General features: G+C 35.5%; 1 protein-coding gene across 1 annotated transcript; it reads right to left on the bottom strand.

The window, feature by feature from the left end:
- Positions 1-728: 728 nt before the first annotated feature.
- Positions 729-21274, bottom strand: LOC110736733 (protein PIR-like). Its single transcript, XM_021917028.1, has 31 exons — positions 20962-21274; positions 20754-20843; positions 19562-19634; positions 19309-19373; positions 19048-19125; positions 18694-18813; positions 18521-18591; positions 18012-18104; positions 17471-17540; positions 17289-17353; positions 16951-17146; positions 16670-16821; positions 15764-15857; positions 15396-15611; positions 14876-15087; positions 13580-13727; positions 12557-12725; positions 12185-12261; positions 11146-11316; positions 9419-9495; positions 9215-9317; positions 8281-8400; positions 8043-8186; positions 6372-6521; positions 5917-6060; positions 5550-5637; positions 5321-5448; positions 4164-4371; positions 3630-3802; positions 2357-2563; positions 729-1499 (listed from the first exon to the last, which is right to left on the bottom strand). The coding sequence occupies exons 2-31, from the start codon at positions 20805-20807 to the stop codon at positions 1305-1307; spliced, it is 3861 nt and encodes a 1286-aa protein (XP_021772720.1). The 5' UTR covers positions 20808-20843; positions 20962-21274; the 3' UTR covers positions 729-1304.
- Between the last annotated feature and the right edge of the window lie 541 nt (positions 21275-21815).

Raw genomic sequence — 21815 nt, 5'->3', positions numbered from 1 at the left:
ATAACAAATAAAGGAAAAATATCAAAAACGAAATACGGAGTATGGAACAACAGAGTACAATATATTTTATTTTATTTTGGCAAGGTGTAACTAATTAAGTATTTAGTCTTTGATAAAAATATATATACGTAAGGTTTAGGCACTCTATAGCACACACCACTTTGGTGGTGACAAAGGTTTAAAATTAACTTCCACGGCAGAAGCAAATTTATAATTATAATTGGAATTGGATCTAAAAATATTGTTTCTGACTTTTTCACGACAAATGCAATCTGACCAATAATTTTAGGGCACATGGTTTTATAATTAAGCAATCCACCAAACATTCATTATTTTGTTGAATAAAAAGGTTCTGAACTTTGGGCTTCTACCATTTAAATAAAGTTCGATCACTATCAACATACACCTCCCCTTTCCCCTCCCTTGAGGTTCACTGTTCATCTTATTTTCTAAAACTTTGACTCTTAAATGTGCTTAGGAATTAAATATAATGCTTAGGAATATTTAATGAACCCAAAGTGAAAATTATTAATGTCTCAACTATATTTAAACCGTTCAAAAATAAAAGTGTTGCATCTGGTTTAAAAAAAAAAAATCTAGTAAGAATAATGACAATAACATGTTTGAATTTGATGTTTCACTCAATCTTATTCCCTATTTTATTTATTTATTTCTAATCGTAGCGCCGTACTCCATATTTTTTTCAATGGGGAAGATGATATGATAAGAGTAATATATTTATTTGCTTGGCAAGGTGTATTCATCAATGCACCCATACAGTTCTATGATTAATTAGTTATTCGCAAATAAACAATCAACATTATCCGATTACTTAAAATACTACTACAGGATTATGACATACATGATAATTACATAATACTACGTATACATAACACATTAGGTACATTGATACACAATTAGTCAATTACACAAACCAAGCATATACCATACATGGCAAGTTGACAACATATATTGTGACAACCTGTAGCTGTGTGACAAGAAAATGGTAAGACGCTCCATTAATGCAGGAAATCGACGAAGAGTCCAGCAACTATTGCTAGCACTTGCGGTTGCTCCATTTGGATCATGAAGTAGCACTTGAGCCAACCCGTGTTTCAATAGCGACAGTGTTTGGATAGTAAGACAGTAAGAACAAGTATTTACTTCAGCAATTCTAGTATACAGATAACCCTGGCAATTCTCTTACTGCGGCTTGGAAGTAGCTGATACTAGCCCTCTTCAGTATAAGTTGGAATCTATAAAACCACCTAACCTGAATCAGCTGTATTAACACAGGGAAAGAATTAGGTGCTCTTCTGTGGAAGGGTTTCAAAAGCCGAAACTGTGTTTTCGAACTTGATTCGATGCAGAGGTGTTCCGCTTTGCTTTATTGCGCATGCTACCTTGTCTTCAAGAGGACAACGAGCTTTTAGCATTGAAAACACATGATTATTTAACCTCCTTGCTTTCTTCATGGCTTCTATCAAGGGTTCCCATCCCTTCCAGTCCAAAAGGCAGAAAAATCAGTTTAACTCTGAGGTGTTAAAGGAATGTATCATAAAACATTTTAAACAACTTCCATAAAGCATAGGTCATAAATCTGAATTATGAGTCAGATTCTTCGGCAACATTGTTCAAGAATCAAAGCAATAAGGGGAATCTCTTATAAGGAGATGTCTCTTTATTTCTAAAATAAGAGTATTCCTCCCAGGATCACTATTGTCTTCATAGTCCATGCCACAGGTTAAAATTTTTACCCTACACTATTTCCCCAGCAATTCCTATTCAGCCATTCAAAATTAAGTTTTCCTATCGATCTATGTTGGGAAAACTCTAATAGCCCACCTTGACACCCAACCTGTCCCTGTAAATCCTGATGTGGTGTCATTCTAGGGATGTCTAGAATCCCTAGATAAAGCAATAATTTTTTACCATTACATGTTTGTGATTGGCTGACAGAGAAAATGGATTCAAAGTAATAAAGGTGAAATCAAAGATAGTCAAAAATCAAAATAATACTGACAACAAAACATTATCTTTATGTCCGAGGAGGAGATTTATACACATGTATGATTATTTATTACTTCAGAGTTCAGACATATGTAGATCTAAGAGAGTGGTCCAATAAAGATTTGTTCTCAGTAATCAGTTCATCAGCACAAATTAACAAAATTTTCTGTGCTTAGTTGACTCAGGACTCAGGTTTATGCTTCTGTGAGATGCATTATCAGGTTTTTTGGGGAATCGAGATATTTCAGGACAACGTTTTTGCAGCATTCACAGATATGTACAACTGAAGGCACATGGTAAATAGAAATCAAAATCCTTATAATAATGGAATAATAACGAGTCTTACCTGGATACCCTGAACATTTTTATGCATTAGAGTAAGTTCTGTAACCTCGACTTCTGCTGCGTTAAGGACTTGATATGAGAAATCAAAAAGCTCAAAATGCAGCTGCTGCCCAAGTAAATATATTAATGTGCAGCTTCCCCAAGCTACTGAATCTCCCAGCATCTCACGACTATTTGGGACTCCTTGAACAGATTCTTCTAAATGTTCCTGCAGTTCAAAGTCGTTAGAAATTGAATAAGAAAAAAAAATTTCTTCTTCAATACACTTTCAAGTGCTTTTCTCATATATCTTGATAATTACTGATGAATGCTCAAGTAAATTGTGAGCACTTGTCTATATACAAGAGAGAAGTTTGCTCCCATCACAAGATAATTATTTTACCTCAAAATGGGATATCACATCATACCATCACCCCAATGCCTCTAGTGATGCTCCTAAATCCCACCAAGGATATCACCCAAATTTCCCCATATTGAATACAAAGTTCTACTCCTTTCTCTAATCCAGCAAAGTACATGAAATGGGCCTTGTCATCATGACAGAAATTTAGTAATTTGTTGAAATAAGCAGTATATGAAACTAAATTCCTAGTAAACAGCATCCATTAGAATTTATTACATCAGGCTGATAAGGCGGTAACATACCAAACTGTATCGTACATTAGCCCAATGCTCTAAAAGGACTATCGACTAGGGTGGCATCCTGTTTTAGAATGGTTCAAGTGTACAGTTGTAAACAGCCTAAAGCCAACAAACAGATTATTTTCATCAAACCCTGGATAGTGAAGGAATAAGATATGAAGAAACAATATGTAGCATTCTTAAGATTTTCTACTGCCTTCCCAAGCCTCATGCAGAGCATTTTCAATTTGGAGATTATATTTGCCACCTATATTCTAAAGAGTTTCAGATTTTACATCTAACTTTAGGACTAGAGCTTATGTTACATTTGGTTCTGTCACACAGCTGATGATAAATGATGATTCCACTAGATCCAATAATTGAATTTGTAAACAACAAACACTTAGTCTGGTAGAAGCTTATTCAGAAGAGCCCAAAGAGTTAGAGCCCGTGTTATTAGTAGTGAAATTGTGACTGCAGAGTCACAAAGACCTAAAAATTTCTCCGATGTGGTTATACCTGCAACTAATTAGAATCCATAATACACATCATAAAACACTCAGGCAATAACCAAACCAAATAATCTAGAAGCACATATGTTCCTGATGGGTAATTAATGAAGAACAAAAGACCTGCAATTGCACATCACTTACTATTTGAAGGCCACTAAATATTCGGTAGAAGTCCTTTGAAGTTGTAATGTCTATGAATCCAGTCTTTGGTGTTGCACTCCACTTGCTACAGTATTTATCCAGTGCTGCACTAGTAAATGCAAGAGCATATTCCAAAACACTTCCAGTGTTCATATTAGCTTTATACAAGAGATCTGCAACCAGGCAGTTCATAGGTTACGCATATACAAGATACCTAGCATTATCATAGCTTAGGTTGTCAATGAATGTATTTTATTTGAAAAACAATGAAAATTGTCTGCATGAGTTCCTTTGATATGAAATAGCAAAAAATCAAAGAGCAGTTGCAAGACTTTTGGTTTGTCCATCCATGTCTTTGAAAAGAATCATTGGAAACTCATTTTGTTCTTGTCAATAGAAAAGTAGTTATGGCATTATGATGACGTAAACTATGAGTCCATGACCTAATTGTCTTTTGATACTTCTCACAACATGCTTGACATCCATGAATAAGATCATAGAGAAGATGGCTAGAATATGGAGAAGTCTTTATACCTGCTGCTTCAGCCTGTTTTGACATTGTGTAGAAGGAAGTTGGATTTGAGCAGTTAGGATTCGACACAATCGCAGTAGTTGTTGACTTCATGAGGTTGACGACAGGGCTTTCACCCTCACCTTGTGATAGCAGGATTTGCCCATCCGCATTAGGTATGAATCCAAGCCAGGGTGCGAGTTGCATGAAGCGTGTTGTATCGACTTCTCTCTGCAAGAATAAAAACATTACTTTGTGAATAACTAGAAGAAATTTCACCTTCAAGCACTTGCTTGGTTATAACTTGATGAGCTCATCTGCTCGTGCTAATATGCTATGCATTTTTTGATGCAAACGACAAAGTATATATGATTAAAAGTTGTTTCTTGCTCATCTGCTATGTAAATCATGAAAATTAGGCAGCATATTCTATAATCAGATACCAAGTGACTACTGTATAGAGTATCAGAGATGTTCTAGAGCGCTAATACCACTAGATACTTTAGGGGAAAAAAAAAAGAAGAAAAGCCTATCCTGCTCCAAGGTTAAACAAAGATGGGAAGTCATCGTCATATAATCAGATATCTGTATTGATATGTGGTTCCCTTTTATCCTGCCTCCATGTTCCAGCTAATTCTGGGAAAATTTTGTATTTAATTGGTGTTAATAGGGCCTTCTATAGTTCTATCAAGCCAAAACATAGATTATCGGATAGAGTCAAGACTCAAGTTGTAGCAAACTGTATACTCAATTTTGGAATACAGTGATCTTTCTTTTATGAGTTTATGGTCTTCTGCATCAGTCTCAATCTAGAAGATCAAGTCTAACAAATCAACAACACAATTAGTGGGTCACTTTGTTTTTTGTGAGGACTCCTGAAATGTGTCAATTGTATAACAGTAATTAATAGTCATAAGTTGTGCTTTAATCTTAAATAAATGGATTTGCTATATATATATCCATAAGAGCTACATATAACTGTCAAAGCATTGATTACTTTCCTGAAATAGTACAAAGTATTAATTTTGGAGATAAAACAAAATCATGCATTGATAGGTGTCGTCAATGGTTATTTAATGTTCAAAATATCTACTTTTAGATTCTTACACCTAGGGAGTTAGGGATACATACAACATAATTTTATATCAAAAGAACATGCAGATACAATTATAGGACTTACCAATACAATATCTAGAAGACCCATCCAATACAGTGTGCTTCCTATCTCCTTTATCCCCTGAAGAACTTCCTGCTTTAGTTCTGCCTTTGAGGTCCAGTTAAGCTTCTCTTTAATGTGTCGCATACAACCTAGATAGTAAATCATTATTATTTTAATTTGAAAGAATTGGAAAGGTAATAACCACCCCCCACCCCCCCAACAAAAAAATAAATAAATAAACAGATTGTACCTGTCACACCACCATCAAAGGGTAGCAAACCTATTGATTTGGGCAATGCTTCTTGCAATCCTGTAATCATTGCTTCAAGTGAACTTATCTGTTTCATTAAGTGACTACAGATGAGATACAGATATGGGTCAACTAAACAGCTTTGTGAACATACATGCATCTTGATTCAACCATAATAAATTTTCATCAAAATTGATACCCTTCCAAAAATCTGAAAAATGGTCTACAAATTTGTGGTGTGCGCGGCGGGGGGGGGGGGGGGGCGCTTAATCTCACTAACCCCCCACCATTAAGCAGGACATATACTGGGCCATTGTTGTGTACGTGGAAGACACTTAAGTAACTAATTGTACACAGAATTTTTAACCTTATTAGATATGTGATCCAGCAGCGCACGGATCAGCCATGGTAAAGAACGGGTTCCCAAAAGGCGGACAATAGAAAACATGTGAGGCATTCCAAAGAAGCCATTGTGCAACCTCGTAAAGCTTTGATGTGCAGAATTCAAATCCTGAAACAATAAATAAAAAAATAGAAACTTAGGTAGCTTCTTATGTCCATTGAGCAATATGGCAAGAAAAAGAATGCTGAGAGTCTGAGACAATAATTGCATAAAGGCTAAGAGCAATGGCTTGATTGTTATGTAACTTATGTTCAACAACAGACCAATATTAGCATAAAGGTTGATGCCTCTTAACTAAAGTGTTTGATATACCATATTTGAAATGATACTAGTGAGAACTAAGCTTATGATTGCTAATATGAAATAGAAAGAATTATATTGAGTCTAGCCAGGGGAGAAGTGAAGTAAACCCATCTTACTTGGTTACCGCAGTAAAAGTTTGGTTTGGCATATGGCATTGATGGCTTCTGAACTCGAGCACTGGATGATTTTGGTGATCGGACAAATCGTTGAGTAGTATTACATAATATGAAGTTTGGTAGGAAATCATTCTGCATCTCTGTCCAGATCTACAAATTACAGGAAAAGAAAATCAGTCAAAGGTATTGTTGGATACACACAACAAGCATCTACAACCAAATCTTACATGTCCCTATATTATCATCACCTCAGAGAAATCAATAGACAAGGAAACAGAAGACAATAATGCAACAAACAATTCAACAATATTGTTTTCTCAGAACCAAGCCTCAAGATTGAACAAAGACATAAAGCTTACTGGAATAAAAATTTATTTAAATAAAATAAAATTCCTTTGACTGAGAGCTACATAACATAGCAAAAAGATAACTTTTGAGCTCCTGTGAAAGGTTTTTCAGGATGAAAAATCTCCTCGTGCTCTGCCATAAGAACTTGGAGTCTGTATCATGGTGAAGGTAAAGTAACACTGCGATTCTTGCTCAAAAAACAGACCGAAAGCATTCGAGTTATTGGCTTGTTCAATCTGGCAGCATTCATGAGTCGCTCGTTCAACTGTCCCTCGGAGACACAGTCGAGAAATGCCCGGTAATGCCGCATCTCTCGATGAGAAGGAAAGAAGGTCGGCGACTAGTCGTATTGTCATCAGATGAATGACTAGCCTTGGAAGGCCTTTTGAAGCGGAAAGCAAAAGAAAAGGCAACAACATAAACTACTAAGAAAAGAGTACAAAGACTGTTCACAGACAGCTTATGCCTCTGACATCAATGAAGAGGAACCGGTATTAGGACTCAAACTAATAGCAACTTCAATTCATCCCCATTGCTATATGGCTCAACTTGTGGCTCAAATTTATTAACTTCATCTATATATACACAGTCCAGGTCAAAATTTGGCTCTAATACAAAACATTTGGCGCTTAAAAATCTAGAGCTCTATTCATGCCCAAACACTCCAGGAGTCCAGGATATAGCAAGAAAGCACAAAGTCACAAGGGCCATTACTCCAAATGACTCCAATACAAACAATCAGGCATTTAAATTTCTAGAGCTCTGTTCACGCCCAAACACTCCAGGTTATAGCAAAGAAAGCACATGCTCAAGGATTTTATCCTGCTTTCCTATATTAGAGCCTATAAATGATCAAGCCAATAAAGCCTCTAAACTCATGTGACATAGACGTGTATTTAACAAAGAACTCAAAAGGACAATTCCAAAAAACTACACTTCTCTCTCCTTCATCAAGAACCCCCCCCCCCCACACACACAACAACAACAACAACCAAAAAAAAAACAAAAAAAAAAATCCCCACAAGAGCTTGATGAATTCAGAGACAACAGGGATATCAGTTGATCAATTAATCTCATAATAATGAATCGAAAATCCAAGAGCTCGCAGCATTTTTCATAACTTGTGTCAAGATCACATCATTTAAAATATCAGGCAGCATTCGCAGAATCGCAGCAACAACAACAATCAATGCCTCATAAGCTATCAACATATAAAAATGACAGAATAATCATCATGATAGACAGGAACAGGCAAGCCCCATTTTAAACGCTGTAAGTTATGAGTGACAAAGTAACATATATGCTGAAAGGTAGAATTTAAACCTGGTAAGCTAGCCGGCTTGAGTATGAAACAAGAGATATGTTCTCTTGCATCTCACTGAAGATAAGACTGAATGAGTCTATTGTCAGATCCTCAGACAGAAGCTTATGGGCATGTTTCAAGATATTTACGAGGTTCTCCAATTCCTGGAATAAAAATATACAGAAAAGGAAACAACAAATGAGTTTCGATTTCAAATTATCCTCAGAAGACAGAATCAAAGAAAATTATAGCACTCACCACAATAGCACAGATATCCTGCGACTCAAAACGATCAAATAAAAATTCCAGGTTCTCTCTGAATGCCTTGTTCATACGTTGTGAGATCAGGCATCTCAAATCAATGCTCCTTCCAAGTAACTATGAGCACATCATAAACAGTATTAGATAATTGTTGCAAGAAAAACAAAGTTAAGAGTGGGGTGGGAGAAGGGAAGAGATGTTAGATAGAAGATGCAGTGGGATGACCTGCCAGCAAGAGGCATTGCCCCACCCAGGAACTTATAAAATATGCACCTAAAAAGAAGGAAATTAACATATATTGAGGTTTTACACCTTTCCAGATCTCAACTGCAAGATCAATGTGTCTAATAGACATTATAGTATAGGATTTATCCAATTATCCTTTTGCAGGGAGGCAGGGCTCGGATTGAGTTGAGTGAAAAGGTACCATACTACCATTTTTTTTTAATTATACAGTGAGCATATTCCCTTTTTTCAATTTCCTGTCACATACCATTCAATTTTTGGAAAAATAGAAAAGAGAGTTATTTTCATTTCAAGTGTAATTTTTATCTCAAAGATAAAATCCCCACTAATTCCTAATAATATCTGGTTACATATCATCTTTATTTTTCTTAGGATACCATACAGAGAAACAAGGTAATAAAAACATACAGAGTCAGAGGACCACAAGTCCTCAAGCAATAGAAGGAAAAAAATTCAGCATAGATGTGCAAGTGAATCATAGCATCATGTACTAGTAGTAGACCGGTCAAGGCTCAACTACTCAAGGGCATTTCACATAAGCTTCTAAGGAACACTTGAAGACCATGCCTATGACTAAATGAATAAGTCACTGGAAAACACAATGAAACATGATGATATAAGGTGGAAGATCACAAAACTATATTGAGTGATGGTCATCCCAAACGAAATGCAAAATCATGCTCACCTTAACTCTAGTCATTTTAAATAGTGCATTGAATCTCATCGGTTGCACTGAGTATTTTCCTCCATTGTCCACTGCAAAGAGGAATGACGAGTCGAGCAATTCTCTAACAGATGAAAAAAAGTTTTAGCATCAAAAGTAAGAAGATAACTTTAAGTATCAGACTGAAAGAAACTAAAATAGGTCCACTTCCACTTCCAGCCATACCTCGCTGCCCAACTTTTGTAATATGTGAAAATTATTTCACACAATTTGGAAACAAAAATATCAAAACAATGGTCCACCTGTAAGAAGTGAAAGAAAATTTCAAGTTCCATGTCAAAATAGCTAACGGAAACATATATGAGCTCTAGTGTAAAAGTAGCAAGTAAATCAATGTAATCTGCAACTAATATTTTGATATTTTCTATGCATAGTCTACAAATAGAAATAATTAAGGGAAAAGAGGAGACAAAAAGACTGCAAATTAAGAACGTCATGCTCATTGAGGGCAAACCAACTGGATCAAGAATTAAGTACTGCAAATCTAAGAATAGAAACTACTAGATCTTTGAGGGCAAATTTCTTGAACCAAGAAGATAATTTGTTTATTTTTGAGGCTGCAGTGCAGTAGGGGCCAATAATTGCTAAAAGATAGCTCAAAAGAGTAAGAGGAGGAAACTTGTTTGAAGGTCAGATTGGAAGTCCTTTCATATTGTATTTCGCGATAAGCAAAAAAACCATTGCGATAAAACTAGTAGGTGTGACTGGTAAGCTTTAAGTGGGACAGATTAGAACTGCTCTATGCAATTTTTCCAGAATCATCGTTTAATGAAGTGAAGCATAATTGGCGCACTACCTTTTCTTGTTAACTTATTAGAAGCATTCCTCGTCCTTTACAATATTTGATAGATGGTTGTGATGTTTTCCCCCATTTAGATGTCCTAAACATTTGTCAAATTTCCAAGGATAATGTAGAAAAGCACTAAATCACCATGAATTCATGAAACACGTGTTAACAAATGATGTTGCCGCAATCATTTTCTCTTTCTAAACATGACATTTAATAAAGGATAGTAGGAGCTTTTATTTTCTCGCAACTATGAATGAAAATTCTTCAAAAATGAACATTAAAGTCTTCAATCATTTAAACTATCTAAGTATCATCCTCAATAATCATTTTCTAATTTTCTTATCAACTGTCTGTAATCACACCTTATCCCATCATCCTTATCATAACTCAACACACTCCTCCAATAGTTAATATCTTTCTCAGGTTATATATCAAATTTATCCCAACTATGAATGAAAATTCTAAAAAAATGAACATTCTTTAAACTCTTCAATCATTTAAACCATCTAAATACATACTTGATAAATCATTTTCTAATTTTCTTATCAACTGTCTAATCACACCTTATCCCATCATCCTTATCATAACTCAACACACTCCTCCAATAGTTTAATATCTTCCTCAGGTTATATATCAAATTTCTCAGCTTTCTTACCTACACAACCAAATCCTCCAAGGATAATTTGTTCTCTCTCAAGAATCAAGCCCCAATTATTTACTCCAGCTATAATTGCTGCTAATCACCTCATTTGCCTTCTTCTTAAAGTTCTAATGTTGCCCAACTCCTCTAATGTTCCATTCACTCAACATATGCTTCATATGCTCCGCTCACACAAAACCCTAATCATGTACAAGCTTCCCATCAATCACTAAACCATTCAGTCACTCATGTTATTATTAGCTCACGGAAACAAGAGGACGGTATGCTTCATGTACTCCGCTCCCACAGGAAATGACAACAATAAATACTGATAAATCACGAGCAATAAGTTTTCCAATAGACAAAGAATATGCAAGCATTCACAACAGCCATAAATGAGTCACATATCCAATCAAAGCTACTCAACGAGGGGATAGAGGATAAAAAAAATCCCAAAAGTACCTCAGCTTCAATTTCATCATAGAGGAAGCGCTGCTTGAGTACAGTTAATGCTTGTTGAGAAGCATCGTTGTAGATATCAAATGGCATAACAACACTCTCAAACAATCCTGCATTTTGAGACTCAAGCACATAATCCACCAGCATCCAGGGAAGAGAGCATTCAATTGGAAACTGCAATCAAGCAACAAGTAAATTTGCATTCATTTAAGCATTCAATTAAAAACTGCAATTTGTTTGTTCATAAACAAATTGTGTCATGCCTACATGTGTGATGAATTGAGTACTAAACTATAGAATGACTGCAGAGCTAAACATAAGAATTGCTAGGAAACAGTTGGAAGCTCCCAAGTTTATCCTAAACAAAAACCAATCTACAGATTATTTAACAGTGATAGTGGATCTCTTCTACACTAATTTTTGGAGCAGAAGTAGCTATGTATGTGGTTGCCAAGATCAAAGAACTACTTACCCTAGCATGAGACTTGTTTGGCAACAACTTGTTACAGTAGCATCGCAAGGGGGAAATATTCCATATTAGGGGGAAGTAAACCCAAAACTTTATTCTGTATCTGTATTTCTAGCCTTATAAAAACATAATTTATGTATGTTATATTCTTTTTGGCTTATATCCAAGTAATATTTAAGCTATAAACCTCCACCCACAACAACAAATATCAATGAGAAACTTGGAGTGAATTAATTTAGATTTAATTGGATACATTCCACATTAAATGGCACTCGGGTATGCTGAATCGGATACACTAAGGCCCACTACATAAGGGCTTACTGTTTAGGACAAGGCTATAATTTATATTTACTTCTTCCATTAACTACTACAACAACCATCTTCTTCGTGACATCACTCTCAACTACAATAATTTATTTATAAACAAGTGAGAGCTGTGCCGAGGAAGGCTGAGACGAGGAAAGGAAGATATTTTCTATTTTAATACAAAAGACCTAGCTTTCAAATCAAACATTTTCACATGGCGAAGTGATCCATCAAGAAGAATGGTGCATAATTGAAAAGTATTTTCACCTGGATGACACGGGATGTTTCTAAATAGAATTCTCTGAACCAAAGGAAGCCAAGATCAGTAAGTGTTGCTATTGTCACTGCAGACACAATCGAGAGCCAAGATCAGCTACATAGAAAATTTTAATTTCTCTAGAAGCCAGCAAGTCTAGCATTACATTGCAATTTAACAACTTAGCAGGAAGTAGTAGCTGATCATGTTTTAATTATTTCCAGCAAAACCAACATTTATTGAGGGACCAAAATATAATTGTGGCATTTGGGAGGATAGGTGTATCTGTCCATGTCTTGGTAAATATAAATATAATTATATAAACAAACAAGCCAGCAAAGAGAGAGAAATAATGAGCTGAGTTAAGAATAATAGATGATTACCTGAGTAATCTAGCACATGCAAGAAGAAGCCAAGCTTGTAAAAGAAGGTTTCCAACTGTTTCAAATCCTCAGCTGGTATATCTGAACCGGTATTGCTGAAGAGCCCACCTGGCTTTCTCAAATTCCCACCAGAAACGACCTCGTAGATCAAGAACTGCAAGCAGTGGACCTGAATTTTGGAAGTATAAATGAATGCTGAATCAGTTACTTATAGCTTATACACAGTGTGATACCCCAATATGATTTCATATAATATGTTATATACTTATATAGCCACGAATTCTGCTTATGGTGGAACTGATCCACTTGGAATTGTCCTTTTTGGTGAGTAGCCAAGATTGGCTAGAGCAGGTTGATCATATAAAATCGCAGGTCAGCTCAACAGTTTCCAATTAGTCTTTTATAGCAAATTTAATTAAAGGGTGTGATTTTTTAGGATTCGATTTTTCTTATGTATATATTTTTTTTATGTTGTCTTGACCTAAAACTATAGTATTTTATACAACAACCTCCTAGCCAGTAACACTCAAGTGACTCTCAGACTTTATGGTGTGTACTGTAAACAAGCACATTCCAGCCTGAGCTTGGTAGGATCAAGGCAATGTTCATTCACCCAAATCTATGTGAGCAACCATCAGCTAGCCACAACTAAATCTGGGCTCACAGCCTAAATTAGCTCAGGATTACTCTCACTGACCATTTCATGGTTAAAAAAAAAAAAGGCAACGGTAAAACCAATATGCTTCCTCACTGATTAATTGGATTAAGCTTGGCTTGGGATCATTTAGGCTTAGGTTTGTTTTGGCTACGGCTAGTTATGGCGTAAACTGAGCACTTGTCCAATGACTCACTGACATCGCTCAGCTTATCAAACTCTCTCTTTTACAAATATTGAACCATATATCATCCATCTGACAATGTGCTCTCTCATTAAAATCAATAAGCAAAGGATCTCTTCAAATGTCATAGCTACCAGCCTACCACGAATATATTTCAAGGACAAGTAACAGACAGTAAACAGACCTGGGCTGCTGTTGGTGCAGCTGGCCTGGGATACAAGTAGCTCCCTTTGCTTTCTTCACCTTCTTGCTGTAGGGATGGCAAATCATTCTCTTGTTTGCTTGTATTTGCCATCCAATCAGCTGAAAGGGTCCGCATATCAGACAAAATCCTGAAAAAAGATTAATCCTAAGTATTAGGTGGGGAAAACCGGAGGGATCAACCCAATAGAACAAACAGCACAGAGGCAACACTCAATGTCTGACTAAATAATAGAAACCTCATTGATGACATGCAAAATTGAATAGAAATAGCATCTTATTCTTATGCTACATATGCATCAAAACTTTTAGCCAGGATACTGATTCAAGATATTAGCTACATGCTTCCTCCACAGCCCAGCCACCATTAAATCTAGAAAAACCCAACCCCAGTCATTTCTGATCTCACAACCTTGCAGAAAGGGGGAGTTGGAGTGACGCTTCCATTGCTATTCTTGCCTTTGATTGAGAGCTGGAAAGCCTTCCCTAATAACTGCAACTGAAAGCTTTTGCTCGCGGGGGGGGGGGGGGGGGAGGAGAGAGAAAATGGAGTCGGGGTACAGGAACACTTGAAAATAGAAGGGAGGAGGATGAAGAAGTTTTAGTAAGGGTGGTGGGATGGATGAAGGTGAGAGTGAGAGTCAAAGAGAGGAGGAATTGAAGTGATAGAAAAGCCGGAGCAATAGAAATGGGGGTCTAATATTCTGATACATATTCCATATCCCTATAAAGAGCTAGAATGAGAAATCCATCTTAAAGACAATATGTTATTTTGGGAAAAAAAATTGTTTAAAACACTAGAATCGTAGACTATACTAGATATCGTAGAGTGGCTATCCTACCATAAGAAAACATAGGCTTTTTTTTGGTGCCCAAACTCCTTGGAATATCGGTTGCCTCTCTCAAGACCAGACCCAAGGCTCAACTTCCACATACACCCCCTCCTCTCTGAAGATTTGTTCCCAGGGCTTTCCTCAAGAGATGAAGAGTATTGCCACTTGGCTACTACCTCAACCTCAGAAATATAGCATTTTGTATATGATTGATATATCAACTCGATTTCTTTCGATGAAGATTTTCCTCCAGAAGAGAGGTACTTAAATACTTAATCATCACCAATAACCAGGTGGGGCTAGCTAACTAATCCTTTGCTCTAAGAGGCGTATTATGTCCCTGCTATTGGCCCAGAGTCAGGGGGTTTCTCACAGAAATGAGAAGGCTGCAGATTCTAAAATATTAAACTATAGATTCTGATTGATGTCATCAACCAAATGCCCACCTAGAAAGATCCTTTTTCCTCCTAAAGGTAGTACGCAGCATAGTTGCCAAGGTATTCTGAACAAAGTCCTGAACTTCAGCATGAATTGTTTCCCATAAGGCATCAGCAACTAATGTATCACAACGCTGCATCATCGATCCTATGCTTTTAACATAGCCAACAAGCTCAACCAGTGCTCTCCTTTCCTCTGCACTGTAATTATACCGCACCACCTACAGCAAGCCAAAAGATTATCTGTTAGAAGAAAACATAATGACATGATACTTTAACAAATATATATATATATATATATATATATATATATATATATATATATATATATATATATATATATATTCCATTAGCCCCTTCTTTCAGAGGTTAGCTTGTTGCTGGAATTAGTATTGCACCATCCATCCCTTACAAATTAGAACCACTCTTTATTCCTTATTACTTGTTGCAATAATTAAACGAGGCAGGTGGAACACGTTTGAGATGTATATATTGCAAGACTAAAAATTAACGCAGAAAGTGCCAGTGCCTTCTCATAGTCAGAATATAATGTCGAAGCTTTATTTAACTCTTCAGAAGATTGATCCTTGCAAGGGCGAGAAAATTTCCATGCACACTGTTCCCAGATGCGCCCAGTCCATTTGCTAAGAAGTTGAAATCCTTCAACAACCATATCATACATGTTGCCTTTGACATCTTTGGACCACTCAACTTCAGCACCCTCAGTGGATTTTAATAAATCTAACTGCATAAAATAATTTTTTTTTTAAAAAAAAGGTATCAGAACCATGAACTTTTGATTTCAGCATATCCTTGAATCAAAATATGCACATACAAAGCATGCTTCATGCCTTCACGTGGAAGGTTATGAACAAGGAAGCATTAGAAAAGCAATACCTGATTAATGGATGAAGCAAAACGAACTGTAAAATCATCGTGTTCAGCCCGAATAGCACTAATATGGTTGACTATAAGATATTGTCTCTGATAAGTGATGTAAGTTAAGAAATATAGCATATCCAATATTCTTTTGCACATTGTATTGTATTGTATGAACATAAGGAAAGCCAGAAATAGCCACATCTCTCATAGTCAATAAACAAAACTATCTTAGGAAGCAGCTAATTGAACATAAAGTTTTCCAGTCTGGTTTTGCAAAATTAAAGTTGATGATTATCCCAAGGATTTCAGTTATGTTAGTGCATCATAGAAATTAAAAGAAGAGGATGATACATAGATGACATGGATAGAAACTGAGGAAGAGTAATGCAGAGCAGCAAGCTGTAAGCCTACAACTAGTGCTAGGTACTCATTCTTTTGCAGTAGCTCCTGCTGGATTCTATACAATATAAGCTGAAAATGCATAAGAAACCAAAGGCCAAAGGGCCATTTTGCAGGTATACAATACCAAGGTTTTCTTGGATAATAAATTACCAGTAATATTTTCCAATTATAGGCACATTCCAATTATAAGCCACATGATAAAGAGGACGAAGTAATCAGAAATTGTGTTCATGACAGAGATCACTGGACAAGAAAATGATAATTTGGGCAGCATACAGAGAGAGAGAGAGAGAGAGAGAGAGTATTTGGGTTTGAAATTGCGATTTAAAATAGAATAATACCAGTGTACACAGAGTTGCAGACACAAACATGCTACATACAGCAGACTGAAATTGCGATTTAAAATAGAATTGATTATCATAGGCATGCTTGCTGTGTTCATACTAAACTGCATAAGGACTTAAGGATAGCAAGCAGGAAATATTGCTTTAGAAAGAACGAAGAGCAATAAAAGGATATTCTTGAGCCTCACGAGGCTGAAGCTCATGCGGTGCTGGAAGAGCAAGAAGACGAGCTTGACTGACAAACTTCGGGAAATATGATGACAACTCTTTCATAATAGCAGCAGGAGAAAGATGAAGATCTGGAAATGCAGGGATAACTGGATCACTCTGCACATCATCAGGATCGGAAAAGTCTAAGCATTGAATGTTGCACCATAATTCAAGAAGGCAAAATACTTAACAGAAAAGCATCATGTACCATAAGTCTTAGATATATGGAAACATCATCTATTATACCTTGAAAATGCCAATAAGTCGATTGATCTTGACCCTCTTATAAAGTGCTTCAGTATCTTTCTCTGATGTAGTTGCTAAAACAACAAGTACAGGAAGGACACGCAAGAGAACATGCCGATCCGGAAAGAGAAGTGCAAAGTCCAATTCCAGTGACTCAACAGTGAATACTATCAGAGCTTGAAGAATATCTTCTACACTATCCACTGTTAAGGGAAATCCCAGGATTTAAATAAAAAGCATTTATAAAATATCCTGCCACCAATCAAAAGAGCCTTACAAAACCTAGATTCCTAAAAATCTTAATTTGCAAAAACAGTAACTTGTATATCTCAGGATACTTGTTCACCCTGAACATTTCCACATGCAAGTTCAAGAGAATAGCCCACCTTGTGCTTAAGAAAATCTACTGACAGCCAAAAAGTACACTCATAAAATAAGTCTTCTCAGTAAAAATTAATTTCAAATCGATCAAAGTGGAGGATTCAAATACTAAATTAAAAGTGAGCATGACATGACATACCTGTAAATCGTCCAATTCCTCCCTCATTGAATCAGTGTCTTGCCACTGAACACTAACTTGGGTAAATGTCCTACATTCAAATTTTTCAAAAGAGGCAGTCAATAAAGGATATACTACTCAATAGAACTGATCTGGCAGATCATCACAATCTCCTCCACACCCCCTCGGCCCTTCCACTGATCTGGCAGATTCAGACATCACTATCAATCAACCAATCAAAGCCTTAATCCCATAAGTGGGGTCGGCTACAAGAACCAAAAGTGATTATTCCGTATACTCATCCAATTCAGACATCACTGATGATACTAAACAAAACCAAAGAAAAGATAGCATCGAAAACTTCCAAAGCTAGACACAACAGGGAGGAGCAGAAATCTGAACATTTTACAGCTATTCAGGCTTTTTAAAGTATATGAATCTTTTGCAGAATGGGAGAAGGATATAGCCATATAGGGCTCGATATCTGCATATTATAAGGCAAAGAAAAGCTAAAAATAATAACATAGCAATTAGATCAAGATAGTATATTTAGCTAGCGTACCTTTTGTACCAAGAAAAATCATTTGGAATGCTAGCTTTTGCATTTTTAAGATGGTCAAGTTGCACCAAAACATCCAGCAGCTTCAACATAGACCTGTAGCATAGAAAACAGTTTCAAGATATTACTTTGCGATCAATTTATATGATTTTACAAGGGGACAAACAACGTATTGACAATTGAGTCCTTTTGGAAGAACTTTAAACATTCTGATATTATTGAATTAATGTTGTGAGTAGATATAAGTCAGGAGATGAAAGAGAGGAATATAAATAGGAGTTCTAATAATAAATAGGTCAGAATGTGGACACTTATTCTTATGACACCCAATAAAATCTTCCACTGATGTACAGAATCTTTTTTTGATATTATGTACAGAATATCATATATGAGAAACCTAGATTTTACAGGGACTGTGGGGGCAGAAACTCTTTGCTCAATACCTTAGTTGAAATAGGTTTAAATCAAGATTAAGTTGATCTTAAGGCCAGTTAAATAGCTTTTCAACTCACCAAAGATGAGTTACAGTAGGGCCATTGATTCGTCGCTCAGGCCTTGAAAAGCGTTGCATGTCAGCTGCTAACTGCATTGGATTACAAGTAATTATATACATGCTTTGGTAAGATAATATAAGGAGGTAGAGTGTAATTCATTGGAGGTCTAAGAGAAAGCACATAATGTATACTTTAGATGCTGCCGATGCCTGCCAACGTTGAATTTCGCGTAGACGACTCATTTCCAAATCCAGTACTTGATATGTCTCTAAATATAGTTCAGCTTGGCTATGTTTCATGGAATCAGGAAGCTGCAATTGTTCCCAACTATTAGAATCACAAAATGAATATGGGTGGAGCAAGATGTCTTTGCCTAGATATATTTCAGAAGAAGGTCTAAAGATGAAATACACTGAAGCTCTGAGGTTTAAAATCGGTAATACATAACTTGGGTCATGGTGCTTCAGTATATATTACAATAGAGAAAGTTTAGCATTTATAAAAATTAAAAAAAAATATAAATATATATATATATGGAAATTCACCTGAGGGAGTGCCTTTATACAACTCCGATATGTATAAAGCACCGATGACATTTCTTTCCCCTCATGGATAAGAGTGTTCTGCATGAACAGCATTAATATATTAAAATGTATCCCTATCACCAAGCAGAAGCATATCACAGACATTTAACATAATCAGTAGAGAAGGCAATTAATACACGAGAGCTATGAGGTAAATTTAGACGTTTATAAATCTAGCGTTGATAACTTTACAAGTAGAGGCTGGCAGGCAAAGATGTGTACCAGCTGATTAAGAGCTTTGGTGTCTTCTGATAAAGACAAGCGATAAGCAGCAACATCACTGTATTCTGCAAAAAAAAGTTAATTCATACTTTCAGCATTGTATGTTCTGCCTTTGGAAAACACAAAACATCCCGCTTTGTGTGTTGTAATCCACATAAGCAAATAATAGAATTAAAAAAATCAAGAAAAATTACATTACAAATAAATATTTATTACAGAGTAATAGACAAAAAAAAGTAACAGAAATACTTACCAATTGGACTAGTAGTTGCACCTCTATCAGATGACACCCAAACTGCTGGCCCTTGCACCTCCGGTTGGTCATCCTAAAAAGATTTTCAAAAATGTAGAGATACATTTTTTTCTGAGTTAATTTTATAAAAAAAAATAAATGAAAAAATAAATAAATAAAATAAAAAAGACAAAAACAAAAAAACAAAAAAAAAAAAAAAAAAAAGGAAAACAAGAGTATATGATGATTGACACTCCTTAAACAAAAGAATATTATAAGTACAGATTGAGATGAGATAATTAAGGGTGAGTATGTATTGACAATCTTCAGAGTTCAGAGTGAAAACAAATTGCCAAGGGTTCGAGATGAGGGAAAATAATCATCAGCAGTGCCAATAATATACTGTAGCTTGCAATATTGAGCAACTTTCAGCTCTTTTGAGCACAAATTTCAACATAACAATTATTGATAATTGAAACATAATATTCAGTTGTTCGGTCATAGGAAACACGCACAAAATTATGGAAATAAGTAAGATATTCACTTACTCAGCATAGAGCAGGACGTGATAAATCAATGATTAATATTAATGTTGTTGTTAATGTTTGACACTAGTATTCACTTCCATATTAAAATCAAGAAAAGTTTAAATGGAATTTAAGTTGCTCGAAAAATAAAGTTGGAACGGTAACGATACGAGGCTTAGACAAAAATTAGCATTATACTAGTGTGCCTCCACTATTTACTTAACCAACTTTCCTTATCCCATCTTCCATGTTACATTATAATACAATTGCAATACTACACACCAACGAAATCCTAATAGTAGGTTCAGAATCCTAACACATAAACAAACAAATCCTTAATCTGCTTGAGTTACCATAAAAGACTGCAAAAGGAGTAAAGTTCCACAATATATATGATAGCATTGCAGTTTACAGATTTAGTATAATCTCCTTGATATCTTGATCAATTGTCTCACTACCTTAGCAGGTTATGGGAGTCACTGACTCACTTCCAGTATTCAAAAGCAAATGGTGCATACTAATATAAATATACATACATTGCCTAATAGACTTTAATTATACACATTAAGTTATATTTCTGATTAATTTCCTGAATAACATGATCATAATTATAAAATAAATACATAATGAACCAAAATTAAACCCTAAAATTCAAATAAATAAATAAAAATATACAAAAAATTTACCTCAAGTGAGAATGTGGAAAGAGCAGCAATGGCTTCTTCAACAGGAACAGCCATAGCTCCTCCTCAATGCCGCAAGATTACCAATTTAATCTGCAATTTTTTCCAAAAAATTGAAGAATTTGGCACAAATATGGCGGATTAAATGGAGAATGATTAAACAAATTTGAACAGATCAACACGAAAATGAGTAGAAATTGAAGCTCAAAACCTTGAAGATTGGAAATTGTAATGCGGCAAAAATGGCGGAGAGATGAGCAAAGATCTAGAATTAGGAAGGTTTAGGAGTAGCGGAGAAGGTGAAGTTAGTTGTGTATTTCTGTAACTTAAACTTCACTAATAAGAAGTTCTGAATTAAAGTTCTAATCGTCTAACTTTTCTTCTTCTTCAACCACCGGTGTACCCGCCCTACTTTACCTTCCTCTTTTGGGCGGAGTGTGTTTAGAGGACAAGTCTACAAGCTAGTGTGAAGTAATAATCAATTTCGATCCTTTGTTCGATTTTGATCTTCTTCCATCTCGATTTAGTTTGTCTACTTTTTTTTATCGGTTGTCCTTAGATTGCCTTTTGTTTTTTACAACTTACATTCGATAAGGATTTAGGAACTTATTGTTAATATTTTTTAATAATTATCTTTTTTTCCCATTAAAAGTTAGGGTCTCACACTCTCTCTCATTTCGTAAATAAATATCTAATTAATAATAATAATTTAAAACGAGTGAATCGTTTGACTTTTGCAGCATTCACATACCGACTTTGACTTGATTTTATACAATTATATGAAGGACAAATGTTATTATGTAAAATTTTGCTAGATTAATCATAGTGCATATGTCCATAATATAAACTTTTTATAAATTTTGCTAAAATATAATTTAAGATATTCATGGTTAAAATTGTGCATTGGCATATATGTGAGTCCAATTGGTGCACTTTTCAAAAAAATACAACTCATATGGAAATTTAATTCCAATGTCAACCAAACAAACACAAAATTTATGAGAAATATGTTGAATTGTAATTCGTCCTAAAAGAAGAAACACATGATATTAAATTGTGATTACA

Source organism: Chenopodium quinoa, unplaced genomic scaffold, assembly GCF_001683475.1.
Source record: "Chenopodium quinoa cultivar QQ74 unplaced genomic scaffold, ASM168347v1, whole genome shotgun sequence".
NCBI lineage: Eukaryota > Viridiplantae > Streptophyta > Magnoliopsida > Caryophyllales > Amaranthaceae > Chenopodium > Chenopodium quinoa.
The sequence above is the reverse complement of the archived record's forward strand: the minus strand, read 5'-3'. Positions and strand labels throughout refer to the sequence as shown.

Coding starts and splice junctions, on each gene's coding strand:
- LOC110736733 (XM_021917028.1), bottom strand. CDS start 20,807: ATGGCTGTTCCTGTTGAAGAAGCCATTGCTGCTCTTTCCACATTCTCA. Junction 15,612..15,763: donor TTGCTTCATCCATTAATCAG/GTATTGCTTTTC, acceptor TATTTTATGCAG/TTAGATTTATTAAAATCCAC. Junction 1,500..2,356: donor AAAATGTTCAGGGTATCCAG/GTAAGACTCGTT, acceptor TTGGACTGGAAG/GGATGGGAACCCTTGATAGA.